Source organism: Triturus cristatus, chromosome 6, assembly GCF_964204655.1.
Source record: "Triturus cristatus chromosome 6, aTriCri1.1, whole genome shotgun sequence".
In the NCBI taxonomy this organism is placed as follows: Eukaryota; Metazoa; Chordata; class Amphibia; order Caudata; family Salamandridae; genus Triturus; species Triturus cristatus.
This window is the reverse complement of record NC_140589.1, coordinates 1,344,740,719-1,344,755,981: the sequence shown is the minus strand read 5'-3', so window position 1 is coordinate 1,344,755,981 and position 15,263 is coordinate 1,344,740,719. Positions and strand designations below refer to the sequence as shown.

The window sequence follows — 15,263 nt, the reverse complement described above, 5'->3', positions numbered from 1 at the left end:
ACTCTGGGCTCTGAAGGAAGTTTTTTCATCCCACTTAACGCACTGCATCTCAAATAAAATCTTTATTGCGCAGTTAATGAAAACTAGTGCTATTATAGAATAGAAGAAAAAAGACTATGATTTTGCGTCAAGTCAATTCTTCCAGGCAATTGTTACAGCCATAAAACCAAATAAGAACTGGATTTGTAAAGTGCATGACGTCAACGTCATGTGTTGTTCCAACGTTTACGCTTAAGCATAGTTTCTTGTGCGTTCTTTGTGGACGTGCTTGCTGCTTCCATTGCCGCCACAGGGCTGCATTGCACCCATCAATACAGCTGCCAGTGGTGCCCGGCTCGGGTAGCCTTCCAGCTTTGCAATGCACTCTGCATTAGATCTGGTCAGGGCGGCCTCCTGACCAGCTCTAGAGGTGATCACACGGCCGGGCTCCGGTACTCAGCGTCTGCCGCTTGTTCACTCTGCAGCCGCCAGGGGGCGCCGAGGGCTCGAACCTCCGCGGCAGAGACAGATCCCCGTACCTGCGGCATCAGCAGAGGAGCTGGGGACTGACTGAGCGCAGCCTCCCGCAGCGCCGAGAGGAGAGCTCCCTCCGCACAGCCCACTCTCCCGCCTCTCCAGGAGCCGAGGGGCCAGAGCGTCGAACCTGCGGCAGAGGCGGCTGGGGATCCTGCCGCGGGCCCTTGTCACCGACCCCTTCCTTCTCCGAGGCGACGGGTCCAGCTCCTACCCCTGTAGTGCCAGGGCTCGTTCCCGCGGCTTCCTCGACGGCACCGGGAGGAGTGCGGCTCCCACCGAGGCGCCCGGCCGAAAGAGAGCGCCCCCGGCGGAGCAGCCCCCAGCCATGGCCGAGGGGGCCGACGGCGGCGAGGACGAGATTCAGTTCCTTCGGACAGTGAGTCCGCACTTTGTCACCTTTCTCGGGAGATGTGTGTGTGGTGCTGTTGGCAGTGATTGGCTCTGGCGGGGCACTGTAGACATGAGGTGCAGTGCCTGGGAGAAGTGTCAAGGGATAGTCTAGTGCCAGGGGCTGGTGGCAACACCCGGGCGTGGCTTTTCGGCCAGGGGTTTGTGAGCCAGGGGGTACGGTGCCAGATGTTGGGGTGTAGTGACAGGTGCGCGTAGGATGAGATGCTGCTACAGGGGCGAGGTGTAGTATTGTGCAACATGGTATATAGTGCCAGATGACGAGGTGCCTTGGCAGGAGTGAGGGTATTGTGCCGGGGATGAGATGCAGTGCCAGTGGTTGGGCACAGCGCTACCGGTGGGCTGCAGTGCAGAATCTTGGTTTCCTCTTCACCCACTACACCTGCTGCACGATGCATTCATTGCCACCCCTGGGTTGACTTGGGCTGCCCCAGCGCCAGTCTGGTGGTTCAGATTAGTTGCACAGCGGCGGGAGGCTGTGTGCCATCTCTAGAACCGATTGGCACGTGCTCTGAAGGCACTGCTGTACCCTGCTGGTGGCAGCCCGAGGGAGAGTGGCAAACCGACCCCCGCGGCGACACATATCCCCTGATACCGCTTCCCCAACAGAAATGGTGTCATTTTCTTTTTATTTCGGGTGTTCCGGGCGAGGTAGACGGGCCTCGCGGCGCACTCTGCCCCCTGTACACTTTGACGGTCTCCAGGGCACCGGTTTGCTGCAGTTTCTCCGCCTCCATTTTTTATAGGGAGGAGGTGGAGAGATCCTGTGCCTCCGGACACCACAAGGCAACAGCTAGAGTACAGCTGCACGGAAAGTTTCGAAGCCCTGCTCCATGGGTCAGGGGACTACAGAGTGCCACGAAGAGTGGACTAGCGACCCAGGCGCTGCCGAGGCTTCGGACGTGCACGCACACCGCGTGTCCGCTGTGCGCATTTGTTTGCACTCTTCGGCGGGCACATATTGTTGCATCATCTATCTATCTATCTATCTATCTATCTATCTATCTATCTATCTATCTATCTATCCTTTCTTCCATCTGTGTACCTGCCCTCTGTGCTACTGTTCTTCTGCACAAGGTGCAACAGCACGTGCCCGAATAGTGCAAACGGATACGCACAGTGAACACGCGGTGTGCGTGCGCGTCCCAATAATTTATATAAGGGTTTCTGGGGACTGCGGGCATGCCGAGGTATTGGTATTCTGGTTCTGCCTTACCGTGTTGTGTTGCAGTTTAGAAGCGTGGAACGCACGCAGCGCGTCTTCTTGGAAGCGCAACGGTCTTTGTTGTGAGCCATTGTTTTCGCACTCGTTTACGCATTTCACGACTGCGCCCTCCGTTCCCTCTCTCGGGGGAAGAGTCAATGCTCCCAGTGTTGTTTATTTTACACAGAGTTCTAAAATATGCGTGAAAGGTGTCACCCTTGCTATGCTCATTGCAGTCCAGGTCTGCGAGCGCTGTCTGCAAAGAGAGTAGGGGGAGGGGGCTGTGCGCACACACGCTCGCACGGAGGCGAAATTGCCTTGTTTTCTGAATCTTCAAAAAGAAAAACACTGGGTTTGAATTTGCCCTGCCACACAGATAGCGGTGGGTGGTAGCTAGTAGTCAGTTCCCATTAGCTCCTTGTGTCATCTGTTAACATGAGGAGCGCCCCGACTCCCAGTATTAAGAGCTATGTTGAAAACTGGTGTTTGACTGGGCAGGTATGTGATTGGGCACACGCACAGCGGCGGGACCCCGGGGCTCTTCCTAGCGTCACAGTGAGTCGGGCGGATCACGCTCAGACAACGCTAGGCTCGGATTATCCCCTGAAACCCCGCGCGCGTGCCTGTGCTGCTGCTCAGAAATGACCTTGGAGGAGAAGCGAGGCAGGTAGCTTTGCAAAGAGGATGCACGGGCATGCGTAGTAACCACGCGCCAAGGGCAAACACGCTCAGCCTAGGAGTAAAGTTTGGAACTTCCTCTTCATCTGTCCCGGGTTCCCCAAAGCACGCGCGCCTTCTTTAGCGAGGAGGCCTGAGTGTCAATTGTCTTCTAATACAACCTAGCAGAGAAACCAGCAGCACTCCCATCACAGGCAGTCTCCCCGTAATGTTATTAGATTGTGACTGGAGCCAGGTGCTTTAAATGGGCAGGAACTGAGTACCTGCACTTCTTTCATTTGAAAGGGAGAGCACCTGCACTTCTCAGCACAGGTGCAATAGTTTTAATGACAAAGCACCTGCACTTCTCAGCACTGGTGCAATCATTTTAACGAGAGCGCCTGCACTTTTCAACAGTGCAATCATTTTAATAAGAGAGCACCTGCTCTTCTTAGCGCTGTTGCTATCATTTTAACGAGAGCACCTGCACTTTTCAACACAGGTGCAATTATTTTAATAAGAGATCACCTGCACTACTCAGCACTGGTGCAATAGCTTTAATGGGAGGGCACCTGCACTTCTCAGCACTGGTGCAATAGCTTTAATGAGAGAGTACCTGCACTTCTCAGCACTGGTCCAATAGTTTTAACGAGAGAGCACCTGCACTTCTCAGCACTGGTGAAATAGATTTAAAGAGAGAGCTCCTGCACTTCTCAGCACTGGTGAAATAGCTTTAACGAGAGGGCACCTGCACTTCTCAGCACTGGTGAAATAGATTTAATGAGAGAGCTCCTGCACTTCTCAGCACTGGTGAAATAGCTTTAACGAGAGGGCACCTGCACTTCTCAGCACTGGTGAAATAGCTTTTAACGAGAGGGCACCTGCACTTCTCAGCACTGGTGAAATAGATTTAATGAGAGAGCTCCTGCACTTATCAGCACTGGCGCAATTGCTTTAATGAGAGAGCACCCGCACTTCCCAGCACTGGTGCAATAGCTTTAATGAGAGAGCACCTGCACTTCTCAGCATTGGTGAAATAGCTTTAAAGAGAGTGCTCCTGGTCTTCTCAGCACTGGTGCAATAGCTTTAATGAGAGGGCACCTGCACTTCTCAGCACTGGTGCAATAGCTTTAATGAGAGGGCACCTGCACGTCTCAGCACTGGTGCAATAGCTTTAATGAGAGAGCACCTGCACTTCTCAGCACTGGTGCAATAGCTTTAATGTGAGAGCACCTGCACTTCTCAGCACTGGTGCAATAGCTTTAACGAGAGAGCACCTGCACTTCTCAGCACTGGTGCAATAGCTTTAATGAGAGAGCACCTGCACTTCTCAGCACTGGTGAAATAGCTTTAATGAGAGGGCACCTGCACTTCTCAGCACTGGTGAAATAGCTTTAACGAGAGAGCACCTGCACTTCTCAACACTGGTGCAATAGCTTTAATGAGAGAGCACCTGCACTTCTCAGCACTGGTGCAATAGCTTTAACGAGAGGGCACCTGCACTTCTCAAAACTGGTGCAATAGCTTTAATGGGAGGTCACCTGCACTTCTCAGCACTGGTGAAATAGATTTAATGAGAGAGCACCTGCACTTCTCAACACTGGTGCAATAGCTTTAATGAGAGAGCACCTGCACTTCTCAGCACTGGTGCAATAGCTTTAACGAGAGGGCACCTGCACTTCTCAAAACTGGTGCAATAGCTTTAATGGGAGGTCACCTGCACTTCTCAGCACTGGTGAAATAGATTTAATGAGAGAGCACCTGCACTTCTCAGCACTGGTGCAATAGATTTAATGGGAGAGCACCTGCACTTCTCAGCACTGGTGAAATAGATTTAATGAGAGAGCTCCTGCACTTCTCAGCACTGGTGCAATTGCTTTAATGAGAGAGCACCTGCCCTTCTCAGCACTGGTCCAATAGTTTTAATGAGAGAGTACCTGCACTTCCCAGCACTTGTGCAATAGCTTTAATGAGAGAGCACCTGCCCTTCTCTGCACTGGTGCAATAGCTTGAATGGGAGGGCACCTGCACTTTTCAGCACTGGTGCAATAGCTTGAATGGGAGGGCACCTGCGCCAAATGCGTTGCAGCGTGCGCAATTTAATTCGTTTTATTTATTTATTTATGTACCTAACTCCGATTGGCCGTAAGCCGGAGTTTACTACCCCCCACCCTGCCCCTCCCCCGCCCTACCGCCCTGCAGCACTCCCTCCAGGAGCCGCTACTGTGAATGCTTTTGAAAAATTAATAACTGACACAAGTTTCGCTATTTCTCAAGGCTTCAAAATAATACGAAACAGTGAGGATCCGAGTATCTATTGTGGTGACTCTCTTGATGGGGTATACGATGCTATACCCGTGCACCCTAAAATGACTTTGCCTCTGGACCACAGATGGTCCATAGAAGTAGTGTATTGTTACTTTGCTCTGTCCTTTGTCCATGTGGGCTTACCCCTTGAAAGTACAGGCCCCCTGACGTCAAGGGAGATTGATGGGAGTTGCTCTCCTAGGCCTAGCAGATGGAAGGAGGCTCCTAACAAATATGGGAAGAGTGGGCTGAGCTACATGTCCTGTGGGCTGATGCTTCAGTGTTATTTGTGAGAGAGCTCAGTTCCACTCCCATTCCCAGTTCGACGAGCTGTGTGATTAATGGCAGCACAATATTTACTTCATAAGATGTCACAAAAGAGAATTAGGTGGCACAGTGCAACACTGGCCATCACTTAAAACACGTCGAAGTGCTGCCTAAGCTGATTGGTTGTGTGATCAAACACAGGCGGCCATACTGGCTATGGCGATTGTTGCACTTGCGCTTCTAACACAAATGCAAGCCGAAGTATATAGTTATTGTTATTTGGACATTATTGTAGATATAGGTTTACTTTGGGGAACGACCGCTAATGTCCAATTACAATATAGTAATCCGTATAGAAGCCATATATAGCTCATACACACACACACACACACACACACACGCACACACGCACGTACGCACACACACCATAGTCGGATTACAGTATTCTAATTTTATTACATTAGTAGGCATTAAACTGTATATGAACTATATATAGCTCACACACATAAGTGTGTATATAAATACATCTGATATACGGTTTGCTGTATTTTAATTTGATTACGTTAAATCTATCTATCTATCTATCTATCTATCTATCTATCTATCTATCTATCTATCTATCTATCTATCTATCTATCTATCTATCTATCTATCTATCTATCTATCTATCTATCTATCACACAGTCTACAGTATTTTAATTTGATTTTAGGGATCGTTATCCAAAGTAAACCTATTACTACAAAAAGGATCAAATAACAATTGTACTTAGGTGTTTGTGAAAAAAGTGCAACCGTCCTTTATATCCAAAATGGTTTACACATTTTTGTTGAAAATTTGTTTATTGCTTTATACATAACACAACAACTGTATTTCGACATCATACACCCTTGCGCCCCGTACACCCCCAAATCATCCCCAGACCTCCTGCACCCAACGATTAAGTAAAGCAATTGTAATACAAATACCTACTCGTGCCCCTGTTAGTGTTCCTAGCTGCCCCTCCACTTTCCAGACTCTGAACAAATTGAACCAAGCAGAGTGTATTTGTCTAATCCCTCATGAGTGCCCCAACCTCTCCAGATTCTTTAAAATTTCCGCTGGCAGCCCCACCCCTTGTACACCTCCCTATCCACCAGTTTACAGTGGTTCATGTCCATTTCCCGGTCGCGGTGCAGGGGGGAGTCTCACTATCCCACTTTGGCGAAATGTCCCTTTTTGCCACCATACATCCCAGGTTCACTCGTATCCTCTGGTTCCGTGACATATCTGTCGGCCCCCATATGCCCGAGTATCGCCAAGCTGGGCTTTAGCTCTAAGAGGACCCCAGTGGCTTCCTCCAGCGAACCCTGTACCTTCCCCCAGTATCTCACAGACGAGGGCAAGTCAATAATGTATGTAATAGTGTGCCTTCCATCCTACATTCCCTGAGACAGTCCGTGCTCTCCACCCTGCCAATTCTGTGCATTGAGGGTCTTGTATAATATGCCCGGTGGAGGATTTTGAGTTGCCACCTCTGCGGGAAATCCTAATGCTTCCTGCTAGTCTTCATCATCTATCGAGCCCAGATCCTGCTCTCATCTATCCTAATGTTTCAGCAGGGGGGCTTGTGTATTCCTCATTATAGTGCCGTACGTCCATAAGATCAGTTTATTGCCCACCCGTTCATCCAACAGTTTCCCTTCCAATAGGGAGTCTTCCAGAGTCTCCTCCTTCAGCCACACACATTATCTAAGGGCATTTCTCAACTGGCTATATTTTAGCCATTGCGACTCTAACATCTTGTATTCCTTCCTCAGGAAGTCAAATGGTACTACCCCATTGGCGTCCCAAACATCCGCCAATGTGGAGAGGCCAATGATACCCCAGTCCCAGAAGCCTAACAATGCCGCCACTGGTCTCAATCTGGATCCTTCCCACAATGGAGTTTTTGGGGTCAATCTAGTGCCCCCGCCCATCTCCCTGGTCAGCCTTTTCCAGGCGTCCTACTGTCCTAACGGCAGAACATGCCCCCGGAGCCAGCCTTCTCCCGAACAATTCATGCAGATAGCTCCCCTCCCCCATACCTAGCCCCTCCTGGCGGAAGGCGGAGTCCTCCCAGTCTATATTGGCCCAATCATTAACCACGCCCACCTGTGCTGCATCATAGTATTTTCAGATGTATGGTAGGACAATACCCCCCTTTTTCCTTGGATCTTTGGAGAACCTTCAAGGCTATGTGGGGTTGCCCTCCTGCCCATAGAAGTGTTCCACAAGCACATCTACCTTGGCAAACAGAGTTTCCAGGATCTAATATGGATTGTTCTGGAGGGCATACAGAGGTCAGGGAAGGGCCATCATCTTGAACATTGCTGCCTTTCCCAGTAATGAGAGGGGCAACGTATGCCAGTGTTTGATGTCCAGTTCTAGTCCCTGTAGCATGGGTACCAGATTTGCCTCATCGTGCGAATCAGAATCCTGAGTTATCTGAATCCCGAGGTACTTAAACTGCTTCGTTTATACTCTGAGGGTTCACAACTTTTTGGACTACAATGTGCAGTGCTATGTTACGAGAATTTGTGAAATCTGTTCAAAGCTGACTTTTATGCCAAGACTTTTCAAATTTCGTTTTTTAAAAAAAAGAGTAACATGTTTCATCTAAGGAGTGCCCCAGGACATGTTGATATTGTGTTATTACATGGTGTTATCTTCCCTTTACCTTCTGTCTGCGTTGTATTAGACCATATTTGACATGGCGTGTGATCCATGATCCACCTCCAACATGGCAAGACATTGTTGCCCGAGCACTTTATTAAACCGATAATCGAATGCTAAACTTTAGCATAGAAAGCGATTCTAGTTCAGTTTCATTGCCATTACACTGTCGTGCTAAATCTCTGACATCATTTTCCTTTTTCTGAGTGTGTTTGTGATGTAATTTACACAGCTACTGTGGTGTCACAACTAGTTTTTAGAACTCTTAGATGCTACTTTTTTAGTTTAATCAAGATCTCTCCTTTGTGTAGATGAGCTATATATCTGTTTTTATAGAAATTATATTAATTTGAACTACTAACCATTACATGGTCAGTGAACTCCTTTGTGATTTGCAGCAAGGTGTGTGGGTGGAACTGCATTATGAGAGCTATGCTAGTATACCTGGTCGCACAACAAATGACACTGCTACATACAGTCTATTCATATGCCTTTTATTCATAGCCGTGCCAAGGTAACCTGCACCACTGCTTCCGTTCAAGGGTGGACAGGCTGCGCCAGATCTACCTTTCTGTTTCAAGCACAATAAGGAGCAACAGAGGCAATAAACAACCAGGTCGCCCTCCACTCTATTAAGTCACAATATATAGAAGACCTGATTGCACTTAAAACACCCACCAAGGTCCGAAGATCCCGAGAGCAGTATAATAGTATCCTTGCTCAGATGCTGGCTTCCCAAGAATGCCAATCACATCCGAATCCGGGTGTACAAGTCTCACTGTTTATCAAACCACCAAAATGTGAGCGATCTTGTTAAAGTAATCAAGAAAATAATGTGTGAAAGGTCAGAAAGTACTTCACGTAAGCATCACCAAGGGAGCTGCTGGTTGGTACTCACCAGTTTGCTCACGTTTTTACCATTGGTAACTTCCATGACCGTGAAAAAGAAGAAAGTAAATAGCTGTCAAGATAATGCTCAAGAGGTGAAGAAAGAAACAGAAATGATATGTGAGAGAATGCACAAACAAGTGCTAGTGTCATTCTATGCACACTGGACCCCGCATTGAAAAAAGAGCACAATTTGCTTTTCCAAGCTAAAATGAGTTGTAACTCACTTGCACATATATGTACTTTATTGGGTGTCGTGAGCACACTCAGATTAAAACGAACGGTGTACTTCAGACCATTTCATTTAGGAAAGGCCAACATGTTTCATTGCCAGTACCTTGCAGCAATTTCATCAGGGCTTCGGGGACCAGTCTTCACCTCACTGGTACTTCAAGCTTAACCAGGTGGTTGCTATCTGGATTCATACCAGCAACGCACCTCCTGGGGAGGGTTCCCACATTTTAGCCACATATCCCCTGTAAATAGTCACAATCGCCGCCGTCGACCGCTATCTCAGGGCGCGTCCGGCTGACTCGACATATATGAACCTACGTGGTACATTTTTCTTCAAGATACATAGATGTGGAGTTACGAACAGTAAATCTATACTTCTCTATATGCACTTACCTTTCAATATTTTCTTCCTCCATATCCCTGTACCATTATATTAATGGTGTCAATATTCAGTGGTACAACCCTAAATCTATAGATTCTTATGACAAAAGTGGGGCTAGGTATTTTGGAAAATCAATCGTGTGTGCAGATTTTCTGCAGTTTTGGGTGTCAGTTGGGAATGGGAAGGGTGATGGTTCTCTGCATTGCTTGTGTCTACTTGACGTTGACCTATGGTTAGATGTGCAGTGGTATGGGAAAGGCATTGCCCACGTGTTGAACACCCACAGAACCTTGCTCACAAACATTGGCAATGCCTTTTCTCATACTCATTTTATCTAAACGTAGGTCTACTTCAAGTGGACGTAAGTAAGGCAAAGAATGTGGGAAAGTCCTAAAAATGCTGTTTTTGGGGGGGCTAGAGTTGATTGCTCCACAAGAGAAAATAGTTTTCGAGTGGAATACTAAAAGGAGGGAAAGTGCAACATATATACTAACACTACACCCACAGATTGTTCACCCTGTAAATAATCCCCAGCCAGTGTTACGGCTGGCAGGGGAATGCAAGGCAGATGCCAAAAGTTCTAGTTTTCCCTTGAGTACCACAAACACTTTGTGAATCAGGAGACATTTTGGAATCTAAACAAGTTGTTTGAATACACCTATGATTACCTAGATTTTCAATTGTTTTCATGAAATAGTCCCTAAGTAAACTAAACTGCATGGTGAATCTATATCATAGACATAGATTCACTAAGGTATATCCAAGAGACCCCTGTCCTAGCAAACATGCTCTCTAGAAAATACATACCGACCGTAATACTATAACATAGTGTAGCCTGTTGCATGGTAAAGGGTTGTGACTGATGTGCTGTCCACTTCATATATCTTCTAACATATGCAGTAGGTCCACTTCCCTGAAGGTTGAATATTGCCTGATGATTCTGAAGTTAGAGGGAACCATTTTCAATTTTCATTTTAAGCCCTTCACTGCAGTGGTCAGTGATTGGTGTTCTTCTGTCCTATGCAACATTGCATGCTTGACATTTCTCTTGATTTGTAGCCTTTCATGCCGTTCAAGCTGAAGTCTGTTGATCTTTGGTGTATTTTATTCTTCTTGGGGCTCAATACTTGCTACACACAGTTGTCCTATTTTCACCCCTTTCTGTTGTACCATAAGTTTCAGACTGTCTTCTTTTTTTAAGGCACTTCTGTTCTGCTTGGGTTCTGGAACATGTCACAGAACACTTCCATATTTAAAAACCTAGGCCCAGATTCACAAAAAGTATGTGGAAATTGTCTCCCATAATTTTACTCCAGTGTTAAATTAGAGGTCAAATTACAGCACAGCTGTCTAATCTTTGACCTGTTGTGTCATTGGACAGGCCACAAACTAGAATATGCAAATTGCACACTGAATAGCTGCAAGCTGCCTAGCATTTTGTGATGTGACTAATGTACTCATAAGTGGTATCCATGTTGGACACACTCGCAAAATTATTCATGGGGCCTGGGTCATTTTATCCAATTTTTTAATATAGATTGGGAAGAATTGCAGTTAGGATGGGATAGAGTCACACTTATCCACTTGTGAAACGTACACAATTTTACCCATTTTAAGTTTTAACACCCCTTCTAATTTCATTGTCAAATCACTGCTTGTCAGACCTGGCACACACAGAGGTTACTGGGCTCCAACTGTGAGACTGAAGAAATTTACCACTGATGTTCCAGAGCTGGACCCACTGAGGTTCTGCAAACAGAGTATCAATTACAACCCGGTGGTTGTGGGCGAGCAGACCAAAGCTTATTAAGGGAGGTGGTGTGGGGTTAGAGACTATGGGCTTGAATTAAGATTTGGCGGACAGGGTCCACCATACTCCAAGGGATGGAAGACATCCCTTTTTCCCAGCCCCTTTTGGCTCAGTCGACTGAAAACCTCACAGTAGAGGCCATGCAAGGTAGGGCATTACACTGCCAACCCTATTTAGGATTGACAGTCTAATGTATTTTTGTCCTGTCCATCACCACAAGGAAAAACCTGGAAGTGAGGGACAGAAATAAATAATGAAGCCCCTTTACCCCCCACACCCTGGGAGAAAACTCCTTAGTTTTTTGTTTTTCCCAAACAAACTCTTGCTTTGGGAGTTTGTTTCAGAAAAACAAAAACTTTTAAAAACGTTTGGTGAATGCCTATCAAAAGTGACAGTAACCGTCCAGCAACCTGTACATTGAAAGGAATTGCTGTGAAAGCGGTTCCTTTCAATGTACAGAGATGATCACTGGACCAGCCATACATCTCTTAATTTGACAGATGGTAGTGTATCAAGATGGCAGATGTAATGTCCTTGACATCCTGATGGACAGACTCCCGTCTGTCAAATGCTAAATCAAACCCTAAGGGCCCGATTCACAGAACTAACTTAAGACAAAATCCTAAACTTACTACCATTTTGGTATTCACAGAAGGCACTTACTCATTTTGGCATTCACAGAAGGCACTTACTCATTTCGGTATTCACAGAAGTTAGGAGTCCTAACTTTAGGACTCCTAAATTACTTCTGTGAATACCGAAAGTCTTAAAGTTAGGATTTTTCTCAGTTTAGGAGTAGTAAAGTTAGGACTCCTAACTTTACTACTCCTAAACTGAGAACAATCCTAACTTTAAGACTTTTGGTATTCACAGAAGGCATTTAGGAGTCCTAAAGTTAGGACTCCTAACTTTACTACTCCTAAACTGAGAACAATCCTAACTTTAAGACTTTTGGTATTCACAGAAGGCATTTAGGAGTCCTAAAGTTAGGACTCCTAACTTTACTACTCCTAAACTGAGAAGAATCCTAACTTTAAGACTTTCGGTATTTACAGAAGGCATTTAGGAGTCCTAAAGTTAGGAGTCGTAACTTTACTACTCCTAAACTGAGAAGAATCCTAACTTTAAGACTTTCGGTATTCACAGGAGGCATTTAGGAGTCCTAAAGTTACTCTGGGGCACACTGTAAGTGGGACATCTTTGCTGGGCACACAATAAGTGGTTCAGCTGAGCTGGGCACACGATGAGTACAAAAGCCACACTGGGCACATGATGAGCAGTACATCTGGACTGGACACGATGAGAGGCATGTTACTGCCCCCCTGCGGACATGATAAGGAATTTAAGACGTTACATTGCATGTAATACATCGCATGCGATTACAACACGGTGGTTACAACGCAAACCATATCATAAAAGAAATTTCCTTTGGACTCTACTTTAAGACTCTTAATAATATTAACTATGTGTACCAAAGTACACTTAGATCTCACTCTTTCAAGCGCACATCACTCATGTAAAAATGTGTTTTTCTGGAAGTATTCATAATATGTGTAGTACCTTGAATCAATTTGAGATGTTATTTGAGAAAATAGCATAATTGACTGTCTACACACTTCAAGTCCTGTGTATTTTATGATATTTTTAACTAATAAATAGATTTATACTTTTTCATAAAAACGTTGTTGTCAGCCTTGGGTATATGGTTACATTTCCCTTACATGAGTGATGTGCGCTTGAAAGAGTGAGATCCAGGTGTACTTTGGTACACATAGTTAATATTATTAGGAGTCCTAAAGTAGAGTCCAAAGGAAATTTCTTTTATGATACTGTTGTATAGTACCCTATTCCTTTGGTGTAAAGGAGTCCCTCTCATTTCTGTACAACAACGCAAACAATTACATAGCAAGTAATTTCAACAACTTATTGTAGGGGGCATGCTGGACTTAAGAATAGTATAATTTAGTATTCCAACTCCAGTGTGTACAACAGTAGGGAAGGTGTTGGAATAGTAAATTATACTATTCCTTAGTTTACCGCGCCCCCTACAGCAAGTCGTTAAAACGACTTGCGATGTAATGGTTTGCGTTGTAACAATGAGGTCGTTGTAACAACCGCGTTGTAATTGCATGCGATGTATCGCATGCAATGTAAATGCTGTTTCACCACGATAAGTGGCTCAGCCACTCTGGACATAACGAGCACAGCTCCTGCTCTATTGTTGGAATCTCCTCCGGCCAGTCTCCTTCTGTGGGAGCACCAACTGCATCCTTCTTCAGAGCATCCATTCACGCACCTCAGGCAGGAAGCTCTTTCTGGATTCCCCCCCTAGCAGACTCTTTTGTAGGGTCACCCATTGTCTCTTACTGTGCATCAGCAGTCCCCTCTTCCAAGAAAGATAATCATCAGCAAGTTGCAGACTTCTGAGGTAATGTCCCCTTAATGCCTCGGGAAGCTGGCATTTTGAGACCACAAACCTGGATCACAGACACTTTTCCTGCACCTGCTTCACTGGTCATTGATAAGTCCTGGAACTCTGAGGGAAAGTTTCGACCACTTCTTATACTTCCTTACCTGATGGAATTTGTTTATTCCTGACCTCAGGTCCGGACCTACTTCTAGGCAGCTGCATCAGTTGGTGTATTGGCTTCCAGACTAGTCAGACAGGTGGGGTGGGCTGAGGAGCTTTGCCCCAAAGCAGCCCAAAACAGTGGCATGAAAGGGAAGCATCCTCCACACTTACACCCATCCACCTATTGTGGGTAGGAACTCTGGGGAGATGGAAGGCAGGTGATTGGATGAAAGGGTCAGCCCTACATTACATTATAAACTGCTGTGTTCAGTCCTCTCAACTCCCATATAAACCATTAGCTGGGCTGCTGTTGGGAACAAAAGGAAAGGACTCAGCAGCAGGGTGCTGCTGCTACTTTTCTAAAAGAACCCCTATTTTCATCTTCCAACACCATAGGGTGAAGCTTTTCCAAAAGCTTCATGGATGCCAGCAATACACTAAGCTAGTCTTTCAGGCGCTCGCACTTCCATATTTGTACACAGGCCCACATAGAGGAACCAAGATAGATTCTGCTGTGTCCATAGTACAACATGGTACACATACTTCTTCTACAGTTCTGCTTTCCACTGAAGCATGTCCACATGAACACGTATGTTACAATCATGCACACAGGAATATAGCCCAGGGCCCGGTTGTTATAATAACACAAGGCAATTTACATGGCAGGGACAATGGGACATGTACCCATGTTATGAACTGAATGATGCCACCGCTGTTCTATACAGACTGGTGAGCGGATAGTAGTGACACTCAGGAAGGAAAGCACACTTGGTACACCCTCCAGACCACAGACCCCCACTCTGGGTCATAGTACTTTATTTAGGTATTCTAAGGCCCATGTCTGATGGTCATGTCTGCTGAGACCAAAATGAAAATGTTAAAAACTTTCCAAAGACTCCCATGCATCCTTACTTAAGGTGGAGAGTCACTGCCCCAGATCATGCAGAGGGCACTACTTTCTCATCAGTGCCCCTGTCCCCTCTCCACACACACCGCCCATCTACTTATACAGTGCCCTCTCTGTCCCTATCCGATCTGCTCAACAGTAGTGTCTGGTGATCTTTGAAAGTGGTGAGGCATAATACTTGCCCGAGTTCTCATGACTGAGCGAAGCGAGAGAGCCAGCCTTCTAGAAGGGTTCAGGTAATAAAAACTATTGAAAAAAATGGGGTAATCCCGTGCATTGTAACACACAACTTTCACATAAATTTACTAAAAAGCCATAGGCTCTGAAAGGACACTCGTGAACTCTTCTGGAACTTTCTTGGTGTGCCTAGGAAGCCTGACCCTCCCCAGGATTTGACCCCATTTTTTTCAAAATGTGTC

General features: G+C 46.1%; 1 protein-coding gene across 1 annotated transcript in view; it reads left to right on the top strand.

The window, feature by feature from the left end:
- Positions 1 to 506: 506 nt before the first annotated feature.
- Positions 507 to 15,263, top strand: part of RYR2 (ryanodine receptor 2) — a 3,458,987-nt gene continuing 3,444,230 nt past the window's right edge. Inside the window, exon 1 of the mRNA XM_085612346.1 lies at positions 507 to 892. Within this exon, the coding sequence (XP_085468472.1) occupies positions 842 to 892 (51 nt within the window). The 5' untranslated portion in view covers positions 507 to 841. The remainder of the gene's footprint in view (positions 893 to 15,263) is intronic.